General features: G+C 58.9%; 2 protein-coding genes across 4 annotated transcripts in view; both read right to left on the bottom strand.

Moving 5' to 3' along the window:
* phc2 (polyhomeotic homolog 2) overlaps window positions 1-9,731 on the bottom strand; it is a 28,311-nt gene extending 18,580 nt beyond the window's left edge. The window contains exons 1-2 of one of the 2 annotated variants that reach the window (XM_031904775.1): window positions 9,626-9,731; window positions 1,811-1,995 (exon numbers count right to left, since the gene is read on the bottom strand). In XM_031904775.1, coding sequence (XP_031760635.1) covers window positions 1,811-1,939 — 129 coding nt within the window. In that variant the 5' untranslated portion in view covers window positions 1,940-1,995; window positions 9,626-9,731. 2 annotated transcript variants of the gene reach the window in all.
* A 2,804-nt stretch (window positions 9,732-12,535) lies between these two features.
* Window positions 12,536-20,387, bottom strand: part of kif17 (kinesin family member 17) — a 29,194-nt gene continuing 21,342 nt past the window's right edge. For both annotated transcript variants that reach the window (NM_001097206.1, XM_031904672.1), the window contains 4 exon segments: window positions 12,536-13,970; window positions 18,527-18,644; window positions 18,860-18,924; window positions 18,998-19,256. In NM_001097206.1, the coding sequence (NP_001090675.1) occupies window positions 13,762-13,970; window positions 18,527-18,644; window positions 18,860-18,924; window positions 18,998-19,256 (651 nt within the window). In that variant the 3' untranslated portion in view covers window positions 12,536-13,761.

The following is a 20,387-nucleotide window of genomic DNA, read 5'->3' as shown; positions in this document are numbered from 1 at the left end:
AGGCGCGTTGCAGGGGGCCACCACTCAAGCGCGGCAAGTGTCCACAACAGGGTTACTAATATTGTTGCCTTCACGCCATTCGTGGCTACACTGGACAGTGTGGCAGTGGGCTGCGCACTGGCCGCTAACGGATGCCAAGATGGGGGGCATGGAATACGCCGCAGTTCCACACTGGGAACAAAGGGAACCCATGTGTCGCTATTGGCCAGTCCAGGTGAGGAACTGGGGCGGCGCTTATTGCCTCCCAGCTCTGAGCTTCGGCACCGCAGAGAGTCTCCAAAGGGTTCGCTGTTGTGGCCGGCAGCATGTCGGGAAACTAAGGGGAACGGGCGCTATTGCCACCCTGGCTCTGGCTTATGGTTGCGTGCCAGCTCCCGCTGACTTGGGCGGAGGGGCCAAAGTACCAGGGGGTGTCCCATGCTCTCTGTGCCCACAAGTGTGGAATCTTGGCACACTGGGTGCACGCAAAGGCCGGTAAATTAGCCCCTGGGCTGCTGCCGGTCAGGGGGGGCAATAGCGCCAGGGGCCTCTGGGTCAGTAGGTGCCACAGTGCCCGATTCGGAACAAAAGGCAGGAAGGACTGAGTGGCAGTGCCAGGGGCAATTGGCACCCAAGTACCGGTAATGACTGGGGTTTTAGCAACCGACTGCGGGGAAAGTGTTCCCTCTGGGCTCAAATCTTGTTCTATAGAGACACTGAACTGCCCCAAGTGGGGCAAATTCACATCAGGAGTAGCACTCATCTAAGTCTTCAATTGATAACTGCCCAGTGTGGAGCAAATCTGCAGCACGACTGCCCTAATCCCCTGCCAGCGGGTAAATAACAGGCCCTGGCAGGGCAGTGGGTACATAACACAGGGCAGCGGGTACATACACAGGGCAGCGGGTACATAACACAGGGCAGCGGGTACATACCACAGGGCAGTGGGTACATAACACAGGGCAGCGGGTACATAACACAGGGCAGCGGGTACATACACAGGGCAGCGGGTACATAACCAGGGCAGCGGGTACATACACAGGGCAGCGGGTACATAACACAGGGCAGCGGGTACATAACACAGGGCAGCGGGTACATAACACAAGGGCAGCGGGTACATAACACAGGGCAGCGGGTACATAACACAGGGCAGCGGGTACATACATCAGGGCAGCGGGTACATACACAGGGCAGCGGGTACATAACACAGGGCAGCGGGTACATAACACAGGGCAGCGGGTACATAACACAGGGCAGCGGGTACATAACACAGGGAAGCGGGTACATAACACAGGGCAGCGGGTACATACACGGCGCGGTACATTACACAGGGCAGCGGGTACATAACACAGGGCAGCGGGTACATAACACAGGGCAGCGGGTACATACACAGGGCAGCGGGTACATAACACAGGGCAGCGGTACATAACACAGGGCAGCGGGTACATAAACAGGGCAGCGGGTACATAACACAGGGCAGCGGGTACATAACACAGGGAGCGGGTCTAACACGGCGCGGTACATAACACAGGGCAGCGGGTACATAACACAGGGCAGCGGGTACATAACACAGGCGGGAATACAATACTTCCAGGCAGCGTGGTACATAATACAGGGCAGCGGGTACATAACACAGGGCAGCGGGTACATAACACAGGGCAGCGGGTACATAACACAGGGCAGCGGGTACATAACACAGGGCAGCGGGTACATACACAGGGCAGCGGCTAAAAGTATACAGCAGCGGGTACATAACACAGGGCAGCGGGTACATAGTAAGCGACACACGGTACATAACACAGGGCAGCGGTGCCAGTGGGATGGGCAGTACCTGCACAGTTTGCCGCTCTGGGGTGGCGCTGTACCCGGGCAGGGAGGAAGCTGGAGGAGGAGGAGGAGGAGGGCGGCTGCTGGAGCTGCTGGAGGGCGGCGGGGGCGTGGCTTGCTGCTCAGTCTCCATGCTGATTGGCTGACAGAGAAGTCTCGGGGGGAAGACGGATCACATGGTGGTGGCACCTGCAGCGACAGAGGCACGGGGGGGCAATACATTAGCCTGGCACGTACCCCCAGTTACCCCCAGGCAATAAATACCCCAGTGACCCCGGGGCTGATGGGGTTGGAGTGGGGTATTGGGCACCAAGGGGCAGAAAGATAAACTGGTCTCCCCAGTGGGGCCGTTTGGCCAATAATCCCCAACATTGGGCCCCTGTGGTACTGGGGGGCCCCCAACCTGTAACAATACACCCCATACATTATTATATCTGAGGGGCCAAACAATTGTATCCCATTGAGGGCCCCCCGTGCCCCCCCCCCATGCCCCCAGGGTAAGGGCAACTCCCTGCACCTATGTGGGGTGCTCTGAATATTGGCTTCTGTACAAATGATGGGGCCCCCCATTACTGCTAGGGGCCCCTGGCTGGGAGAGAAACAGGCAGACCCCACGGCACAGACAGGCAGGGGGGCTCCTCACTCTCAGGGCCAAAGCTCCGGGGCCCCTGCTGGTTGGTACAGTCCTGTCGGCCTCACCTCAAACTTACTGATGCCCCGCCCCTTCGCCCCGCCCACTCTCCTAGTTAAACCAATCACAGACTGCCCCAGCCAGAAGTGCTGTAACTGTAAATAAGCCTCCAGGTAAAGGGCAAGTAAACCTGCACGTCAGGGACCCCTGCCAAAAAGCAAGACTGGGCTGTGGTGCCACTCAGTAGTGCCAGTCGGTACTGTTAGTGTTTGGGCACAATCCCATTCCGCCTATCACTGGCCTTGTCCTTCCACTTGCTGAAGGCTGACTGGGAATTCTGGGAATTGTAGTTCATAAAGGAAGCTGGAAGGAAGGAGTTCTATGGCTACAGGGGCTGTTACAATCCAGCGGGGGCTTCCCAATGGGACCCCAATACTGGGGCAGGGAGACTCCAGGAAACCGGGGGGCAGAGAGTCAGGGCACAATACCCCCCGGGGGGCGCACACACTGATTGGCTGCCAGCAACTGACATGGCTGCTGAATGGATCACTGCTCTGCTTGGGCCCCTCCCCAAATGGCATAACCAGCCAATGGAGCAAAAGGAAGAATATGAATGGGAGGGAGGTGAGAGTGGGGCAGAAGGAGGTGAGAGTGGGGCAGAAGGAGGTGAGAGTGGGGCAGAAGGAGGTGAGAGTGGGGCAAAAGGGGGAAGTGGGGCAGAAGGGGGTGAGAGTGGGGCAGAAGGAGGTGAGAGTGGGGCAGAAGGAGGAAGTGGGGCAGAAGGAGGCGAGAGTGGGGCAGAAGGAGGAAGTGGGGCAGAAGGGGGTGAGAGTGGGGCAGAAAGGGGAAGTGGGGCAGAAGGGGGTGAGAGTGGGGCAGAAGGAGGAAGTGGGGCAGAAGGAGGTGAGAGTGGGGCAGAAGGGGGAAGTGGGGCAGAAGGGGGTGAGAGTGGGGCAGAAGAGGGAAGTGGGGCAGAAGGGGGTGAGAGTGGGGCAGAAGGAGGAAGTGGGGCAGAAGGAGGTGAGAGTGGGGCAGAAGGAGGTGAGAGTGGGGCAGAAGGGGGAAGTGGGGCAGAAGGGGGGTGAGAGTGGGGCAGAAGGAGGTGAGAGTGGGGCAGAAGGAGGTGAGAGTGGGGGCAGAAGGAGGTGAGAGTGGGGCAAGAAGAGGTGAGAGTGGGGCAGAAGGAGGAAGTGGGGCAGAAGGAGGTGAGAGTGGGGCAGAAGGAGGTGAGAGTGGGGCAGAAGGAGGAAGTGGGGCAGAAGGAGGTGAGAGTGGGGCAGAAGGAGGAAGTGGGGCAGAAGGGGTGAGAGTGGGGCAGAAAGGAAGTGGGGCAGAAGGAGGTGAGAGTGGGGCAGAAGGAGGTGAGAGTGGGGCAGAAGGAGGTGAGAGTGGGGCAGAAGGGGAAGTGGGGCAGAAGGAGGTGAGAGTGGGGCAGAAGGGGGAAGTGGGGCAGAAGGAGGTGGAGAGTGGGGCAGAAGGAGGTGAGAGTGGGGCAGAAGGAGGTGAGAGTGGGGCAGAAAGGGAGGTGAGAGTGGGGCAGAAGGAGGAAGTGGGGCAGAAAGGCGGGTGAGAGTGGGGCAAGAAGGGGAAGTGGGGCAGAAGGAGGTGAGAGTGGGGCAGAAGGAGGTGAGAAGTGGGCAGAGGAGGTGAGAGTGGGCAGAAGGAGGTGAGAGTGGGGCAGAAGGAGGAAGTGGGGCAGAAGGGGTGAGAGTGGGTGCAGAGGGGGAAAGTGGGGCAGAAGGAGGTGAGAGTGGGGCAGAAGGGGGAAGTGGGGCAGAAGGAGGTGAGAGTGGGGCAGAAGGAGGAAGTGGGGCAGAAAGGGGGTGAGATGGGGGCAGAAGGGGTCGAAGGGGGCAGAAGGAGGTGAGAGTAGGGGCAGAAGGAGGTGAGAGTGGGGCAGAAGGAGGTGAGAGTGGGGCAGAAGGGGGAAGTGGGGCAGAAGGGGGTGAGAGTGGGGCAGAAGGAGGTGAGAGTGGGGCAGAAGGAGGAAGTGGGCAGAAGGGGTGAGAGTGGTGGCAGAAGGAGGTGAGAGTGGGGCAGAAGGAGTGAAGTGGGGCAGAAGGGGGTGAGAGTGGGGCAGAAGGGGGAAGTGGGGCAGAAGGAGGTGAGAGTGGGGCAGAAGGGGACAGTGGGGCAGAAGGAGGTGAGAGTGGGGCAGAAGGAGGAAGTGGGGCAGAAGGGGGTGAGAGTGGGGCAGAAGGGGGTGAGAGTGGGGCAGAAGGAGGTGAGAGTGGGGCAGAAGGGGAAGTGGGGCAGAAGGGGGTGAGAGTGGGGCAGAAGGGGGAAGTGGGGCAGAAGGAGGTGAGAGTGGGGCAGAAGGAGGTGAGAGTGGGGCAGAAGGGGAAGTGGGGCAGAAGGGGGTGAGAAGTGGGGCAGAAGGGGGAAGTGGGGCCAGAAGGAGGTGAGAGTGGGGCAGAAGGAGGTGAGAGTGGGGCAGAAGGGGGAGTGGGGCAGAAGGAGGTGAGAGTGGGGCAGAAGGGGGAAGTGGGGCAGAAGGAGGTGAGAGTGGGGCAGAAGGGGGAAGTGGGGCAGAAGGAGGTGAGAGTGGGGCAGAGAAGGGAAGGCAGAAGGAGGTGAGAGTGGGGCAGAAGGAGGTGAGAGTGGGGCAGAAGGGGGAAGTGGGGCAGAAAGGGGAAGTGGGGCAGAAGGAGGTGAGAGTGGGGCAGAAGAGGTGAGAGTGGGGCAAGAAGGGGGGAGAGTGGGGCAGAAGGAGGTGAGAGTGGGGCAGAAGGAGGTGAGAGTGGGGCAGAAGGAGGTGAGAGTGGGGCAGAAGGGGGAAGTGGGGCAGAAGGGGGAAGTGGGGCAAGAGGGGAAGTGGGGCAGAAGGAGGTGAGAGTGGGGCAGAAGGAGATGAGAGTGGGGCAGAAGGGGGAAGTGGGGCAGAAGGAGATGAGAGTGGGGCAGAAGGAGATGAGAGTGGGGCAGAAGGAGGTGAGAGTGTGGGCAGAAGGAGGTGAGAGTGGGGCAGAAGGAGGTGAGAGTGGGGCAGAAGGAGATGAGAGTGGGGCAGAAGGAGGTGAGATGGGGCAGAAGGGGGAAGTGGGCAGAAGGAGGTGAGAGTGGGGCAGAAGGAGATGAGAGTGGGGCAGAAGGAGGTGAGAGTGGGGCAGAAGGAGATGAGAGTGGCAGAAAGGAGATGAGAGTGGGGCAGAAGGAGGTGAGAGTGGGGCAGAAGGAGGTGAGAGTGGGGCAGAAGGAGGTGAGAGTGGGGCAGAAGGAGATGAGAGTGGGGCAGAAGGAGGTGAGAGTGGGGCAGAAGGGGGAAGTGGGCAAGAAGGAGGTGAGAGTGGGGCAGAAGGGGGAAGTGGGGCAGAAGGAGGTGAGAGTGGGGCAGAAGGAGGTGAGAGTGGGGCAGAAGGGGGAAGTGGGGGCAGAAGGAGGTGAGAGTGGGGCAGAAGGAGGTGAGAGTGGGGCAGAAGGAGGTGAGAGTGGGGCAGAAGGGGGAAGTGGGGCAGAAGGAGGTGAGAGTGGGGCAGAAGGGGGAAGTGGGGCAGAAGGAGGTGAGAGTGGGGCAGAAGGAGGTGAGAGTGGGCAGGAAGGGGAAGTGGGGCAGAAGGAGGTGAGAGTGGGGCAGAAGGGGGAAGTGGGGCAGAAGGAGGTGAGAGTGGGGCAGAAGGAGGTGAGAGTGGGAAGAAGGGGGAAGTGGGGCAGAAGGAGGTGAGAGTGGGCAGAAGGAGGTGAGAGTGGGGCAGAAGGAGGTGAGAGTGGGCAGAAGGGGGAAGTGGGGCAGAAGGAGGTGAGAGTGGGGCAGAAGGGGATGTGGGGCAGAAGGAGGGATGAGAGTGGGGCAGAAGGGGGATGTGGGGCAGACAAGAAGGGGGAAGTGGGGCAGAAGGAGGTGAGAGTGGGGCAGAAGGGGGAAGTGGGGCAGAAGGAGGTGAGAGTGGGGCAGAAAAGGGGGATGTGGGGCAGAAGGAGTGAGAGTGGGGCAGAAGGGGGATGTGGGGCAGAAGGGGAAGTGGGGCAGAAGGAGGTGAGAGTGGGGCAGAAGGGGGAAGTGGGCAGAAGGAGGTGAGAGTGGGGCAGAAGGAGGTGAGAGTGGGGCAGAAGGAGGTGAGAGTGGGGCAGAAGGGGAAGTGGGCAGAAGGAGGTGAGAGTGGGCAGAAAGGGGGAAGTGGGGCAGAAGGAGGTGAGAGTGGGGCAGAAGGAGGTGAGAGTGGGGCAGAAGGGGAAGTGGGGCAGAAGGAGGTGAGAGTGGGGCAGAAGGAGGTGAGAGTGGGGCAGGAGGAGGTGAGAGTGGGGCAGAAGAGGTGAGAGTGGGGCAGAAGGGGGAAGTGGGGCAAAGGAGGTGAGAGGTGGGGGCAGAAGGGGGAAGTGGGGCAGAAGGAGGTGAGAGTGGGGCAGAAGGGGAAGATGGGGCAGAAGGAGGTGAGAGTGGGGCAGAAGGGGCGAAGTGGGGCAGAAGGAGGTGAGAGTGGGGCAGAAGGGGGAAGTGGGGCAGAAGGAGGTGAGAGTGGGGCAGAAGGGGGAAGTGGGCAGAAGGAGGTGAGAGTGGGGCAGAAGGAGGTGAGAGTGGGGCAGAAGGGGAAAGTGGGCAGAAGGAGGTGAGAGTGGGGCAGAAGGAGGTGAGAGTGGGGCAGAAGGAGGTGAGAGTGGGGCAGAAGGGGGAAGTGGGGCAGAAGGAGGTGAGAGTGGGGCAGAAGGGGGATGTGGGGCAGAAGGAGGTGAGAGTGGGGCAGAAGGGGGATGTGGGGCAGAAGGGGAAGTGGCAGAAGGAGGTGAGAGTGGGCAAGAAGGGGAAGTGGGGCAGAAGGAGGTGAGAGTGGGGCAGAAGGAGGTGAGAGTGGGGCAGAAGGGGAAGTGGGCAGAAGGAGGTGAGAGGTGGGGCAGAAGGAGGTGAGAGTGGGGCAGAAGGGGGAAGTGGGGCAGAAGGAGGTGAGAGTGGGGCAGAAGGGGGAAGTGGGGCAGAAGGAGGTGGAGAGTGGGGCAGAAGGAGGTGAGAGTGGGGCAGAAGGGGGAAGTGGGGCAGAAGGAGGTGAGAGTGGGGCAGAAGGAGGTGAGAGTGGGGTCGAGGAGGTGAGAGTGGGCAGAAGGGAAGTGGGGCAGAAGGAGGTGAGAGTGGGGCAGAAGGGGGATGTGGGGCAGAAGGAGGTGAGAGTGGGGCAGAAGGGGGATGTGGGGCAGACAGGGGGAAGTGGGCAGAAGGAGGTGAGAGTGGGGCAGAAGGGGGAACGTGGGGCAGAAGGAGGTGAGAGTGGGGCAGAAGGGGGATGTGGGGCAGAGGAGGTGAGAGTGGGGCAGAAGGGGGATGTGGGGCAGAAGGGGAAGTGGGGCAGAAGGAGGTGAGAGTGGGCAGAAGGGGAAGTGGGGCAGAAGGAGGTGAGAGTGGGGCAGAAGGAGGTGAGAGTGGGGCAGAAGGAGGTGAGAGTGGGGCAGAAGGGGGAAGTGGGCAGAAGGAGGTGAGAGTGGGCAGAAGGGGGAGTGGGGCAGAAGGAGGTGAGAGTGGGGCAGAAGGAGGTGGAGAGTGGGGCAGAAGGGGGAAGTGGGGCAGAAGGAGGTGAGAGTGGGCAGAAAGGGGAAAGTGGGGCAGAAGGAGGTGAGAGTGGGGCAGAAGGAGGTGAGAGTGGGGGCAGAAGGAGGTGAGAGTGGGGCAGAAGGGGGAGTGGGCAGAAGGAGGTGAGAGTCGGGGCAGAAGGGGGAAGTGGGGCAGAAGGAGGTGAGAGTGGGGCAGAAGGAGGTGAGAGTGGGGCAGAAGGGGGAAGTGGGGCAGAAGGAGGTGAGAGTGGGGCAGAAGGAGGTGAGAGTGGGGCAGGAGGAGGTGAGAGTGGGGCAGAAGGAGGAAATGGGCAGAATGGGGGGAAGTGGGGCAGAAGGAGGTGAGAGTGGGGCAGAAGGGGAAGTGGGGCAGAAGGAGGTGAGAGTGGGGCAGAAGGGGAAGTGGGGCAGAAGGAGGTGAGAGTGGGGCAGAAGGAGGTGAGAGTGGGGCAGAAACACAAGGGGGAAGTGGGGCAGAAGGAGGTGAGAGTGGGGCAGAAGGGGGAAGTGGGGCAGAAGGAGGTGAGAGTGGGGCAGAAGGGGGAAGTGGGGCAGAAGGAGGTGAGAGTGGGGCAGAAAGGGGAAGTGGGGCAGAAGGAGGTGAGAGTGGGGCAGAAGGAGGTGAGAGTTGGGGGCAGAAGGAGGTGAGAGTGGGGCAGAAGGGGGAAGTGGGCAGAAGGAGGTGAGAGTGGGGTCGAAGGGGGAAGTGGGGCAGAAGGAGGTGAGAGTGGGGGCAAGAAAAGGGGGAAGTGGGGCAGAAGGAGGTGAGAGTGGGGGCAGAAGGGGGGAAGTGGGGCAGAAGGAGGTGAGAGTGGGGCAGAAGGGGGAAGTTGGGGGCAGAAGGAGGTGAGAGTGGGGGCAAGAAGGGGGAAGTGGGGCAGAAGGAGGTGAGAGTGGGGCAGAAAGGGGAAGTGGGGCAGAAGGAGGTGAGAGTGGGGCAGAAGGAGGTGAGAGTGGGGCAGAAGGAGGTGAGAGTGGGGCAGAAGGGGGAAGTGGGCAGAAGGAAGGGTAAGGGAAGTGGGTGAGACTGGGGCAGAAGAGACACTGGGGGGTCGGGGGGTAGAACTGGGGGCCCATACAGACAGACTGGTGCCCCCCCAGACATGAGCCGGTGCCACTCAGTGCCCCCAGTCTGTTGCCCCAGGAAAGCATCCCGCCCAGTTGCCAGGCTGCCGGGGCATCTCATGTTATGGGGCCCTAGGGCCACAGGGGGCGGGGCCTGTCTGTGCGGGGGGGGGGGGGGAGCAATTTGTTGGTTAATGAGAGGAGCTGCCATAATGAGCTCTGTGCAAATCCTGACTATATGAATCCCACCCCCCCATGCCCCCCCCGAGTCTGGGGGTGAGAAGCCCATGAACACATTAACGAGCCAATTGTCTCTCCTGGGCCTAATTATTGTGCCTGTCGCTGAGCGCAGTGCATGCCGGGAAATCCCACAGCATTATGGGAAGCCACAGTGGCTACAAGGAATAAGGGTCCCTTAGTAAACAAACCCCCACCTGGGCCTTTCCCTTCTCTGAGATCCGCACACAAAGGTCTCATCCTGCACCCCCCGACCCAGCCGTGACTCCGACCCCCCAATATGCAGCCAGCCCCCCCACTACCCCCTCGTTAGGTTCCCCAAGGTCACAGGAGCTGGAACGACCCCCCACCCTGCTGCCCCCACACAGGCAGAGCAGGGGCAGATGCTGATGGGGAAGGGGGGGCACTTACCGGCGGGCACCGAGTCCCGGTGGAACCAACATTCAGCTCCTTTTGTTCCGCTCCCTGTGCCGCCTGCGCCTCACTGTCTCCCCGAGCGGGGAAGGAGCAGCCTCAGTTCCTCATGATTATCAGGTTGCCTAGCAACAGCCAATAGCGCGACTCTGCTCCATCCTTGCTGTGTGTGAGGCTGTCAGTAATATATAGGGCAGCTCAGCGCTGTGTGGGGCAATTACAGTGAGCGCTGGGGTATAAACCTGCCCCCCCCATCACTTGCACTGGGGCCGGGTATCAGCCTGGGGTATAAACCTGCCCCCCCCCCCATCACTTGCACTGGGGCCGGGTATCAGCCTGGGGTATAAACCTGCCCCCCCATCACTTGCACTGGGGCCGGGTATCAGCCCTGGGGTATAAACCTGCCCCCCCCATCACTTGCACTGGGGCCAAGGGTAATCAGCCTGGGGTATAAACCTGCCCCCCCCCATCCACTTGCACTGGGGCCGGGTATCAGCCTGGGGTATAAAACCTGCCCCCCCATCACTGCACTGGGGCCGGGTATCAGCCTGGGTATAAACTGCCCCCCCCATCACTTGCACTGGGGCCGGGTATCAGCCTGGGCCTATAAACCTGCCCCCCCATCACTTTGCCTGGGGCCGGGTATCAGGCCTGGGCCATAAACCATCTGCCCCCCCATCACTTTGCACTGGGCCGGGTATCAGCCCTGGGGTATAAACCTGCCCCCCCCATCCTCTTGCACTGGGGCCGGGTAATCAGCCGGGGTATAAACCTGCCCCCCCATCACTTGCACTGGGGCGGGTATCAGCCGGGGTATAAACCTGCCCCCCATCACTTGGCAACTGGGGCCGGGTATCAGCCTGGGGTATAAACCTGCCCCCCCATCACTTGCACTGGGCCGGGTATCAGCCTGGGTATAAACCTGCCCCCCCTATCACTTGCACACTGGGGCGGTATCAGCCTGGGTATAAACCTGCCCCCCCCCCATCACTTGCACTGGGGCGGGTATCAGCCTGGGGTATAAACCTGCCCCCCCCATCACTTGCACTGGGGCCGGGTATCAGCCTGGGGTATAAACCTGCCCCCCTATGCACTTGCACTGGGGCCGGGTATCAGCCTGGGGTATAAACCTGCCCCCCCATCACTTGCACTGGGGCCGGGTATCAGCCTGGGGTATAAACCTGCCCCCCCATCACTTGCACTGGGGCCGGTTATCAGCCTGGGGTATAAACCTGCCCCCCCCATCACTTGCACTGGGGCCGGGTATCAGCCTGGGGTATAAACCTGCCCCCCCACAGGGCCCAGCGACACAGATACACTGCCCCCTGCTGTTCTCTCCGTTGCACCATCACAGGGCTGTAACTGTAGCAGGTCATGTGACTGCTGGGGGCCCAGGGGGTATTGGGGGGCCCAGGAGGTATTGGGGGGCCAGTGGGGCACTGACTGACAGTCTCTAAGAAATATCTAAATCCCAAAGTGGGGGGGGGGGGCTTAAACTGCATTTGCTGTGGGGCCCAATAACCTTTAGTTACAGTGTGTAAGTGCCACCTATACGGGGTGTTACCGGACTGTGCCCCCCCCAGTGCCCCCCAGTGTGTAAGTACAGAGCAGGGGGGGGGCCATTCCAGGGGGGCAGGATCTGCAGAGCATCCAACAGGGGCCCCAGAAATGTCTCCCAGGTCTGGTCTGGGCCAATGAGAAATCAGTCAGGATGTGAGTTGTAATATAATAGCCCCTCCCACACTGCTCAGTGCGGCCAATGGGATGTGTGCTGATCTCCAGCGGCCAATACCAGCGTTAGGCTATTGCCCCATTGGGTTGTAAATCAGCCCCTACACTGACACCTGCCCCCTACTGTTCCTGCCCCCAGAAGCAGCGTCTCAGTCCCGGCGCAGCCAAACATGGCGGGTATCCAACTCTGAGTATCACTCATGTATTATAAGGATAATGTACCCCCTACTGTAAATGATAAGGATATTAGCAGTCACTGAGGGGTTCTGTGCCCCCCATATAAAGGCACAAGGCTGCAGGCTGAGTTATACAGGGAACTCTGAGTATCACTCATGTATTATAAGGATAATGTACCCCCTACTGTAAATGATAAGGATATTAGCAGTCACTGAGGGGTTCTGTGCCCCCCATATAAAGGCACAAGGCTGCAGGCTGAGTTATACAGGGAACTCTGAGTATCACTCATGTATTATAAGGGATACTGTACCCCCTACTGTAAATGATAAGGATATTAGCAGTCACTGAGGGGTTCTGTGCCCCCCATATAAAGGCACAAGGCTGCAGGCTGAGTTATACAGGGAACTCTGAGTATCACTCATGTATTATAAGGGATAATGTACCCCCTACTGTAAATGATAAGGATATTAGCAGTCACTGAGGGGTTCTGTGCCCCCCATATAAAGGCACAAGGCTGCAGGCTGAGTTATACAGGGAACTCTGAGTATCACTCATGTATTATAAGGGATAATGTACCCCCTACTGTAAATGATAAGGATATTAGCAGTCACTGAGGGGTTCTGTGCCCCCCATATAAAGGCACAAGGCTGCAGGCTGAGTTATACAGGGAACTCTGAGTATCACTCATGTATTATAAGGGATAATGTACCCCCTACTGTAAATGATAAGGATATTAGCAGTCACTGAGGGGTTTGGGTTTGAACCAGTAACAGACATTTGCAGAGGGCAACACCGGTGGGGGGGGGGGGGGGTCATTATGCTGTTGATGTGCCCCCCAGTGGGTGTGTATGGGCCCCACAGATGGTCAGACAGGGCAAAGATCTGCCCATTAGGTTCTCTCCCTAAACACAAAGATCTGGTTGGCCCAATCCAAGCTAAGGCTCAGGGGATGCTGGGAGTTGTAGTTCGGCACCACACAGATTCCCCTGACACCAAGCGTTTCTTTTCTGAGTGTTTTTATTGCTGATATCATGTGACCATACAGCGACATAAGCACCAATCAGACTGAACCTTTTTATTTCTTACAACCAATCAGAACTCACGTAACAAAATGGCTGCTCATTTGCAATGTACATTCATTTCCTATTGGCAGCGGTTCCAGGGCAGAACTTACGGTACCGGGGTGGGTCACGCTGCCAGGCAGCCCCCAGAACCAGAACTGCCCATACACTTCCTGGATTCACTTAACCCTTGAGTTGCTGACTGAGCTCACACAATATCCCAGAAGCCTCAACAAATAGAAAATGAGCGTAAGTTGCCAAAGTGCCCAGAGAAGTGCCCCGAGCAAGGGGGCATCAAGGCATTTTAGGGTTGAGATGCCCCGCCCATTCATACCCAGATTGGTGGATCACATGGCCTGACTTTCCTTCTAACAACCAATGATACGCAGCCATTAGTCAGCCAATGAGGTTGCTTCCCTTCACTGATCAGCTGACAAAACTGCATTGGGGGAGGGGGGATTAAACAGTGTCTGTAGAGAATGGGGGGGGGGGGGGTAAATGGCTGAAATGAACCCCCCATTCCCCACCCCGTACCCAGGGCTTCTGGGAGAAGCTGCACAATTCATATTGGGGTACATTTCCCACCCCATGTCCCCCAGTTTTCTTGGGGGTTGGAACAGAGAACAGATATTTCCCCCCCATCTCAATGATGCTGAGTAAAGGTATTAATATTTGGGGGGGTCCCAAAGGGCAACTTTCCTCCACTAATTCCGGGGTGGGAGGATAAACGCCCAGGGGGGCCCCAATCTCACCCTATATATTATGAGAAGCTTTTGTCCAATCACAGGCCGAGGTTAATACAGGGTGTGAGTGGCATAAAGGGGTTAAACTGTTCCTTCTCTGGGCCCTAATGCCCCCTGCTGGGAGCCTGGGGGGGGCATTTAGTAGAACTGGTACATATTTCATCCTAACACTACATAATAATAACAACAATCATTCCCTGGGGGGCCCGGGGCCCCCAGTAACACTCTCTTGTCTCTCAGGCTACGGGGCCCGGGGGTAGGTAGCCCACATGGCGGCCCTTCTGCCCAACCATTGGCTGCAAAGGGACCAGCAGGAAACACTGGGACCCCCTGAGAGCCCCCAATGGGCGCCGGGGCCCATCAAGCCGCTGGCGAGGGAGGTGCCAGGGTAACAGGGAGGGGATGGCAGTGCCCCCCAGGGTCAGAATGGCTCCGTGCCGGGGGAGAACTTGTTCTTCTTGCGTTTGCTTTTGGCTGAGGGGGGGGGCAGTTCCAGGGACTCGAGGCGGTAGGGGCGCAGCAGGGGGGCATCTGTCCCTCGGGGGGGGGAGACGGAGGTGGCGCTGGCAGAGGAGATGGTCGGCGCTGGCAGGAGGGGGGCACTGCCCACCGGGGAGGAGTTGTGCAGAGCTGCAGGGAGAAAACACACACAGTCATGGTGCCAAGGCCTTCGCTCAGGATCCCACCCCCACGCAGCATTCACTAAGGCTAAATAAGTGCTTCTGTCTCTATTTATCTACCTGTCTGTCTAATCTATATATCTATATGTATCTATCTACCTACCTACCTACCTACCTATCTATCCATCTATCACCTATATTTATCTATATCTACCTGTCTGTCTAATCTATATATCTATATGTATCTATCTACCTACCTACCTATCTATCCATCTATCACCTATATTTATCTATATCTACCTGTCTGTCTAATCTATATATCTATATCTATCTACCTACCAATCTACCTACCTATCTATCCATCTATCACCTATATTTATCTATATCTACCTGTCTGTCTATATCTATATGTATCTATCTACCAATCTACCTACCTATCTCTATCTACCTATCTACTTGCCTATCTATCTATCTATCTATCTATCTATCTATCTATCTATCTATTTATATGAATCTATCTATCATCTATCTATCTATCTATCCACCTATCTATCTATATTTATCTATATCTATCTATATATCTATATGTATCTATCTATCCCCTCCAATACAATGTGCCAGATACACTGTACTTATTAACCCTTTGCACCACAAACATCTTCTATTCCCTTTATTTCTTCCTCTTTGAATCCTTTTCCCCAATCCCCCTTCTCTCACATGGTATTTCCCATCACTTCCCCTCTCCCGTGATCCCATGTTCTGACACCAGGTGGCGTTGTTACGTTACAGTCAGTTCATTCAAGATAAGGCAGACTGCACTGGTACAGAGGTGTTGTTGATTGTGGGTCTGGGCCAGTGATGGGAGTGATGGTATTACGGTACCAGTACTGTGGGTCTGGGCCAGTGATGGGGGTGACGGTATTAAGGTACCAGTACTGTGGGTCTGGGCCAGTGATGGGGGTGACGGTATTACGGTACCAGTACTGTGGGTCTGGGCCAGGGATGGGAGTGACGGTATTACGGTACCAGTACTGTGGGTCTGGGCCAGTGATGGGGGTGACGGTATTACGGTACCAGTACTGTGGGTCTGGGCCAGTGATGGGGGTGACGGTATTACGGTACCAGTACTGTGGGTCTGGGCCAGTGATGGGGGTGACGGTATTACGGTACCAGTACTGTGGGTCTGGGCCAGGGATGGGAGTGACGGTATTACGGTACCAGTACTGTGGGTCTGGGCCAGGGATGGGAGTGACGGTATTACGGTACCAGTACTGTGGGTCTGGGCCAGGGATGGGAGTGACGGTATTACGGTACCAGTACTGTGGGTCTGGGCCAGGGATGGGAGTGACGGTATTACGGTACCAGTACTGTGGGTCTGGGCCAGGGATGGGGGTGACGGTATTACGGTACCCAGTACTGTGGGTCTGGGCCAGGGATGGGAGTGACGGTATTATGGTACCAGTACTGTGGGTCTGGGCCAGTGATGGGGGTGGACGGTATTACGGTACCAGGACTGGGAGTCCTGGGCCAGTGATGGGGGTGACGGTATTACGGTACCAGTACTGTGGGTCTGGGCCAGTGATGGGGGTGATGGTATTACGGTACCAGTACTGTGGGTCTGGGCCAGTGATGGGGGTGACGGTATTACGGTACCAGTACTGTGGGTCTGGGCCAGTGATGGGAGTGACGGTATTACGGTACCAGTACTGTGGGTCTGGGCCAGTGATGGGGGTGACGGTATTACGGTACCAGGACTGGGAGTCTAGGCCAGTGATGGGGGTGACGGTATTACGGTACCAGTACTGTGGGTCTGGGCCAGTGATGGGGGTGACGGTATTACGGTACCAGTACTGTGGGTCTGGGCCAGTGATGGGAGTGACGGTATTACGGTACCAGTACTGTGGGTCTGGGCCAGTGATGGGGGTGACGGTATTACGGTACCAGGACTGGGAGTCTAGGCCAGTGATGGGGGTGACGGTATTACGGTACCAGTACTGTGGGTCTGGGCCAGTGATGGGGGTGACGGTATTACGGTACCAGGACTGTGGGTCTGGGCCAGGGATGGGAGTGACGGTATTACGGTACCAGTACTGTGGGTCTGGGCCAGTGATGGGGGTGACGGTATTACAGTACCAGGACTGTGGGTCTGGGCCAGGGATGGGGGTGACGGTATTACGGTACCAGTACTGTGGGTCTGGGCCAGTGATGGGGGTGACGGTATTACGGTACCAGGACTGTGGGTCTGGGCCAGTGATGGGGGTGACGGTATTACGGTACCAGGACTGTGGGTCTGGGCCAGGGATGGGGGTGACGGTATTACGGTACCAGTACTGTGGGTCTGGGCCAGTGATGGGGGTGACGGTATTAAGGTACCAGTACTGTGGGTCTGGGCCAGTGATGGGGGTGACGGTATTACGGTACCAGGACTGTGGGTCTGGGCCAGTGATGGGGGTGACGGTATTACGGTACCAGGACTGTGGGTCTGGGCCAGGGATGGGAGTGACGGTATTACGGTACCAGTACTGTGGGTCTGGGCCAGGGATGGGGGTGACGGTATTACGGTACCAGGACTGTGGGTCTGGGCCAGTGATGGGGGTGACGGTATTACGGTACCAGTACTGTGGGTCTGGGCCAGTGATGGGGGTGACGGTATTACGGTACCAGTACTGTGGGTCTGGGCCAGTGATGGGGGTGACGGTATTACGGTACCAGTACTGTGGGTCTGGGCCAGTGATGGGGGTGACGGTATTACGGTACCAGGACTGTGGGTCTGGGCCAGTGATGGGGGTGACGGTATTACGGTACCAGTACTGTGGGTCTGGGCCAGTGATGGGGGTGACGGTATTACGGTACCAGTACTGTGGGTCTGGGCCAGGGATGGGGGTGACGGTATTACGGTACCAGGACTGTGGGTCTGGGCCAGTGATGGGGGTGATGGTATTACGGTACCAGTACTGTGGGTCTGGGCCAGTGATGGGGGTGACGGTATTACGGTACCAGTACTGTGGGTCTGGGCCAGTGATGGGGGTGATGGTATTACGGTACCAGTACTGTGGGTCTGGGCCAGGGATGGGAGTGACGGTATTACGGTACCAGTACTGTGAGTCTGGGCCAGGGATGGGAGTGATGGTATTACGGTACCAGTACTGTGAGTCTGGGCCAGGGATGGGAGTGATGGTATTACGGTACCAGTACTGTGGGTCTGGGCCAGGGATGGGGGTGATGGTATTACGGTACCAGTACTGTGAGTCTGGGCCAGGGATGGGGGTGATGGTATTACGGTACCAGTACTGTGGGTCTGGGCCAGGGATGGGGGTGATGGTATTACGGTACCAGTACTGTGAGTCTGGGCCAGGGATGGGGGTGATGGTATTACGGTACCAGTACTGTGGGTCTGGGCCAGTGATGGGGGTGACGGTATTACGGTACCAGTACTGTGGGTCTGGGCCAGGGATGGGAGTGACGGTATTACGGTACCAGGACTGTGGGTCTGGGCCAGGGATGGGGGTGACGGTATTACGGTACCAGTACTGTGGGTCTGGGCCAGGGATGGGAGTGACGGTATTACGGTACCAGGACTGTGGGTCTGGGCCAGGGATGGGGGTGACGGTATTACGGTACCAGGACTGTGGGTCTGGGCCAGGGATGGGGTGACGGTATTACGGTACCAGTACTGTGGGTCTGGGCCAGTGATGGGAGTGACGGTATTACGGTACCAGGACTGTGGGTCTGGGCCAGGGATGGGAGTGACGGTATTACGGTACCAGTACTGTGGGTCTGGGCCAGTGATGGGGGTGACGGTATTACGGTACCAGGACTGTGGGTCTGGGCCAGGGATGGGAGTGACGGTATTACGGTACCAGGACTGTGGGTCTGGGCCAGGGATGGGAGTGACGGTATTACGGTACCAGTACTGTGGGTCTGGGCCAGGGATGGGAGTGACGGTATTACGGTACCAGGACTGTGGGTCTGGGCCAGGGATGGGGGTGACGGTATTACGGTACCAGGACTGTGGGTCTGGGCCAGGGATGGGGGTGACGGTATTACGGTACCAGGACTGTGGGTCTGGGCCAGGGATGGGAGTGACGGTATTACGGTACCAGTACTGTGGGTCTGGGCCAGGGATGGGAGTGACGGTATTACGGTACCAGGACTGTGGGTCTGGGCCAGGGATGGGGGTGACGGTATTACGGTACCAGGACTGTGGGTCTGGGCCAGGGATGGGGGTGACGGTATTACGGTACCAGTACTGTGGGTCTGGGCCAGTGATGGGAGTGACGGTATTACGGTACCAGTACTGTGGGTCTGGGCCAGGGATGGGAGTGATGGTATTACGGTACCAGGACTGTGGGTCTGGGCCAGGGATGGGGGTGATGGTATTACGGTACCAGTACTGTGAGTCTGGGCCAGGGATGGGGGTGATGGTAGGATCCATATAAAGGGGTAAATGGGCAGAGGGGCCACACCGGGCTCAGGTGCATAAGGGCCCCGGAAGCCCCTCGCCACTCCCCCAGTAGTGGGCCCTGACTGTCGGTACCGGATTGGGCCCCCCGGGCCGGTACCTACCCAGACTCCTCATGGGGTCGGCGCTCAGGATCTGGCTGGCTCGTTTGGATTTGAAGTAGTTGCTGGCGATGTTCTCGCTGTCGCTGCGACTGAGCATTAACCTGTAGCGATCTTCCTCCTGCGGGAGAGACAGGTCAGCGCCTAACGCTCTCTATAAGCAGCACCTTATACCTGTACTACAACTCCCATCGCCCCCTGCCGGGCAGTTCAGAGTCCAGCACCACAGAATGACTTTCCCGGGGTGGGCGGAGCCTTCTCTGAGCAGCTCCGTCCGTTTCTGATTGGCTCCTGCTCCACATGTGATATTGGCCCCGGCACACCACGCCCACCTACCATCAGCTGATCCTCTGTCTCCGCCCCTGGCGTTCGCTTTGCTTTAAGCTGCGGCAGCCCCGGAGCTGCGGAGAGAGAAGAGTTAATGTCAGTTCGGTTCTGTGGGGAAATGGGGGACAGAGCTGGGGGGGGGCTCACCTGAGGGAAGACTGGTTTTGTGCAACACCACTTCCGGTAGCCTCCACCGGTAACTGTCCTCGTCCCACTGCGCTTCCCGGCGGATCCGGTCCAGGTTGCTATAGTTACAGTCGCGCCGGATGAGCGGTTGCACTTGGTCGAGAATCTGTTGCTGTAGGAGGAGCTCCATCTCCTGGCGGCGGATAGCGGCGAGATAGTCTTTCCTCTCCCGCTCGAACTCGCACAGAAGGTCCTCGATCTCCGTGTCCGAGGCGCGCAACTGGGGGGTACCGGGGGGGGTCAGTAACTGGGGGGGTACCGGGGGGGTCAGTAACTGGGGGGTACCGGGGGGGGGTCAGTAACTGGGGGGTACCGGGGGGGGTCAGTAACTGGGGGGGTACCGGGGGGGGTCAGTAAACTGGGGGTACCGGGGGGGGGTCAGTAACTGGGGGTACCGGGGGGGGGTCAGTAACTGGGGTACCGGGGGGGGGTCAGTAACTGGGGGGTACCGGGGGGGTCAGTAACTGGGGGTACCGGGGGGGGTCAGTAACTGGGGTACGGGGGGGGTCAGTAACTGGGGGTACCGGGGGGGGGTCAGTAACTGGGGGTACCGGGGGGGGGTCAGTAACTGGGGGGTACCGGGGGGTCAGTAACTGGGGTACGGGGGGGTCAGTAACTGGGGGTACGGGGGGGTCAGTAACTGGGGGTACGGGGGGGTCAGTAACTGGGGGTACCGGGGGGTCAGTAACTGGGGGTACGGGGGGTCAGTAACTGGGGGTACGGGGGGTCAGTAACTGGGGGTACGGGGGGTCAGTAACTGGGGGTACCGGGGGGGTCAGTAACTGGGGGTACCGGGGGGGTCAGTAACTGGGGGTACCGGGGGGGTCAGTAACTGGGGGTACCGGGGGTCAGTAACTGGGGTACCGGGGGGGTCAGTAACTGGGGGTACCGGGGGGTCAGTAACTGGGGTAACGGGGGGTCAGTAACTGGGGGGGTCAGTAACTGGGGGGGGTCAGTAACTGGGGGTACGGGGGGGGTCAGTAACTGGGGGTACGGGGGGTCAGTAACTGGGGGTACGGGGGGGTCAGTAACTGGGGTACGGGGGCGGTCAGTAACTGGGGTACGGGGGCGGTCAGTAACTGGGGGTACGGGGGCGGTCAGTAACTGGGGGGTACGGGGGGCGGTCAGTAACTGGGGGTCGGGGGGCGGGTCAGTAACTGGGGGTACGGGGCGGTCAGTAACTGGGGTACAGGGCGGTCAGTAACTGGGTACGGGGGGTCAAACTGGGGGACGGGGGGTCAGTAACAGTAACTGGGGGTATGGGGGCCGAGGGGTCAGTAACAGTAACTGGGGGTATGGGGGCCGAGGGGGTCAGTAACAGTAACTGGGGGTATGGGGGCCGAGGGGGTCA

The sequence above is a fragment of the Xenopus tropicalis genome, chromosome 7, assembly GCF_000004195.4.
Source record: "Xenopus tropicalis strain Nigerian chromosome 7, UCB_Xtro_10.0, whole genome shotgun sequence".
NCBI lineage: Eukaryota > Metazoa > Chordata > Amphibia > Anura > Pipidae > Xenopus > Xenopus tropicalis.
This window is presented reverse-complemented; position numbering and strand designations above follow the sequence as displayed.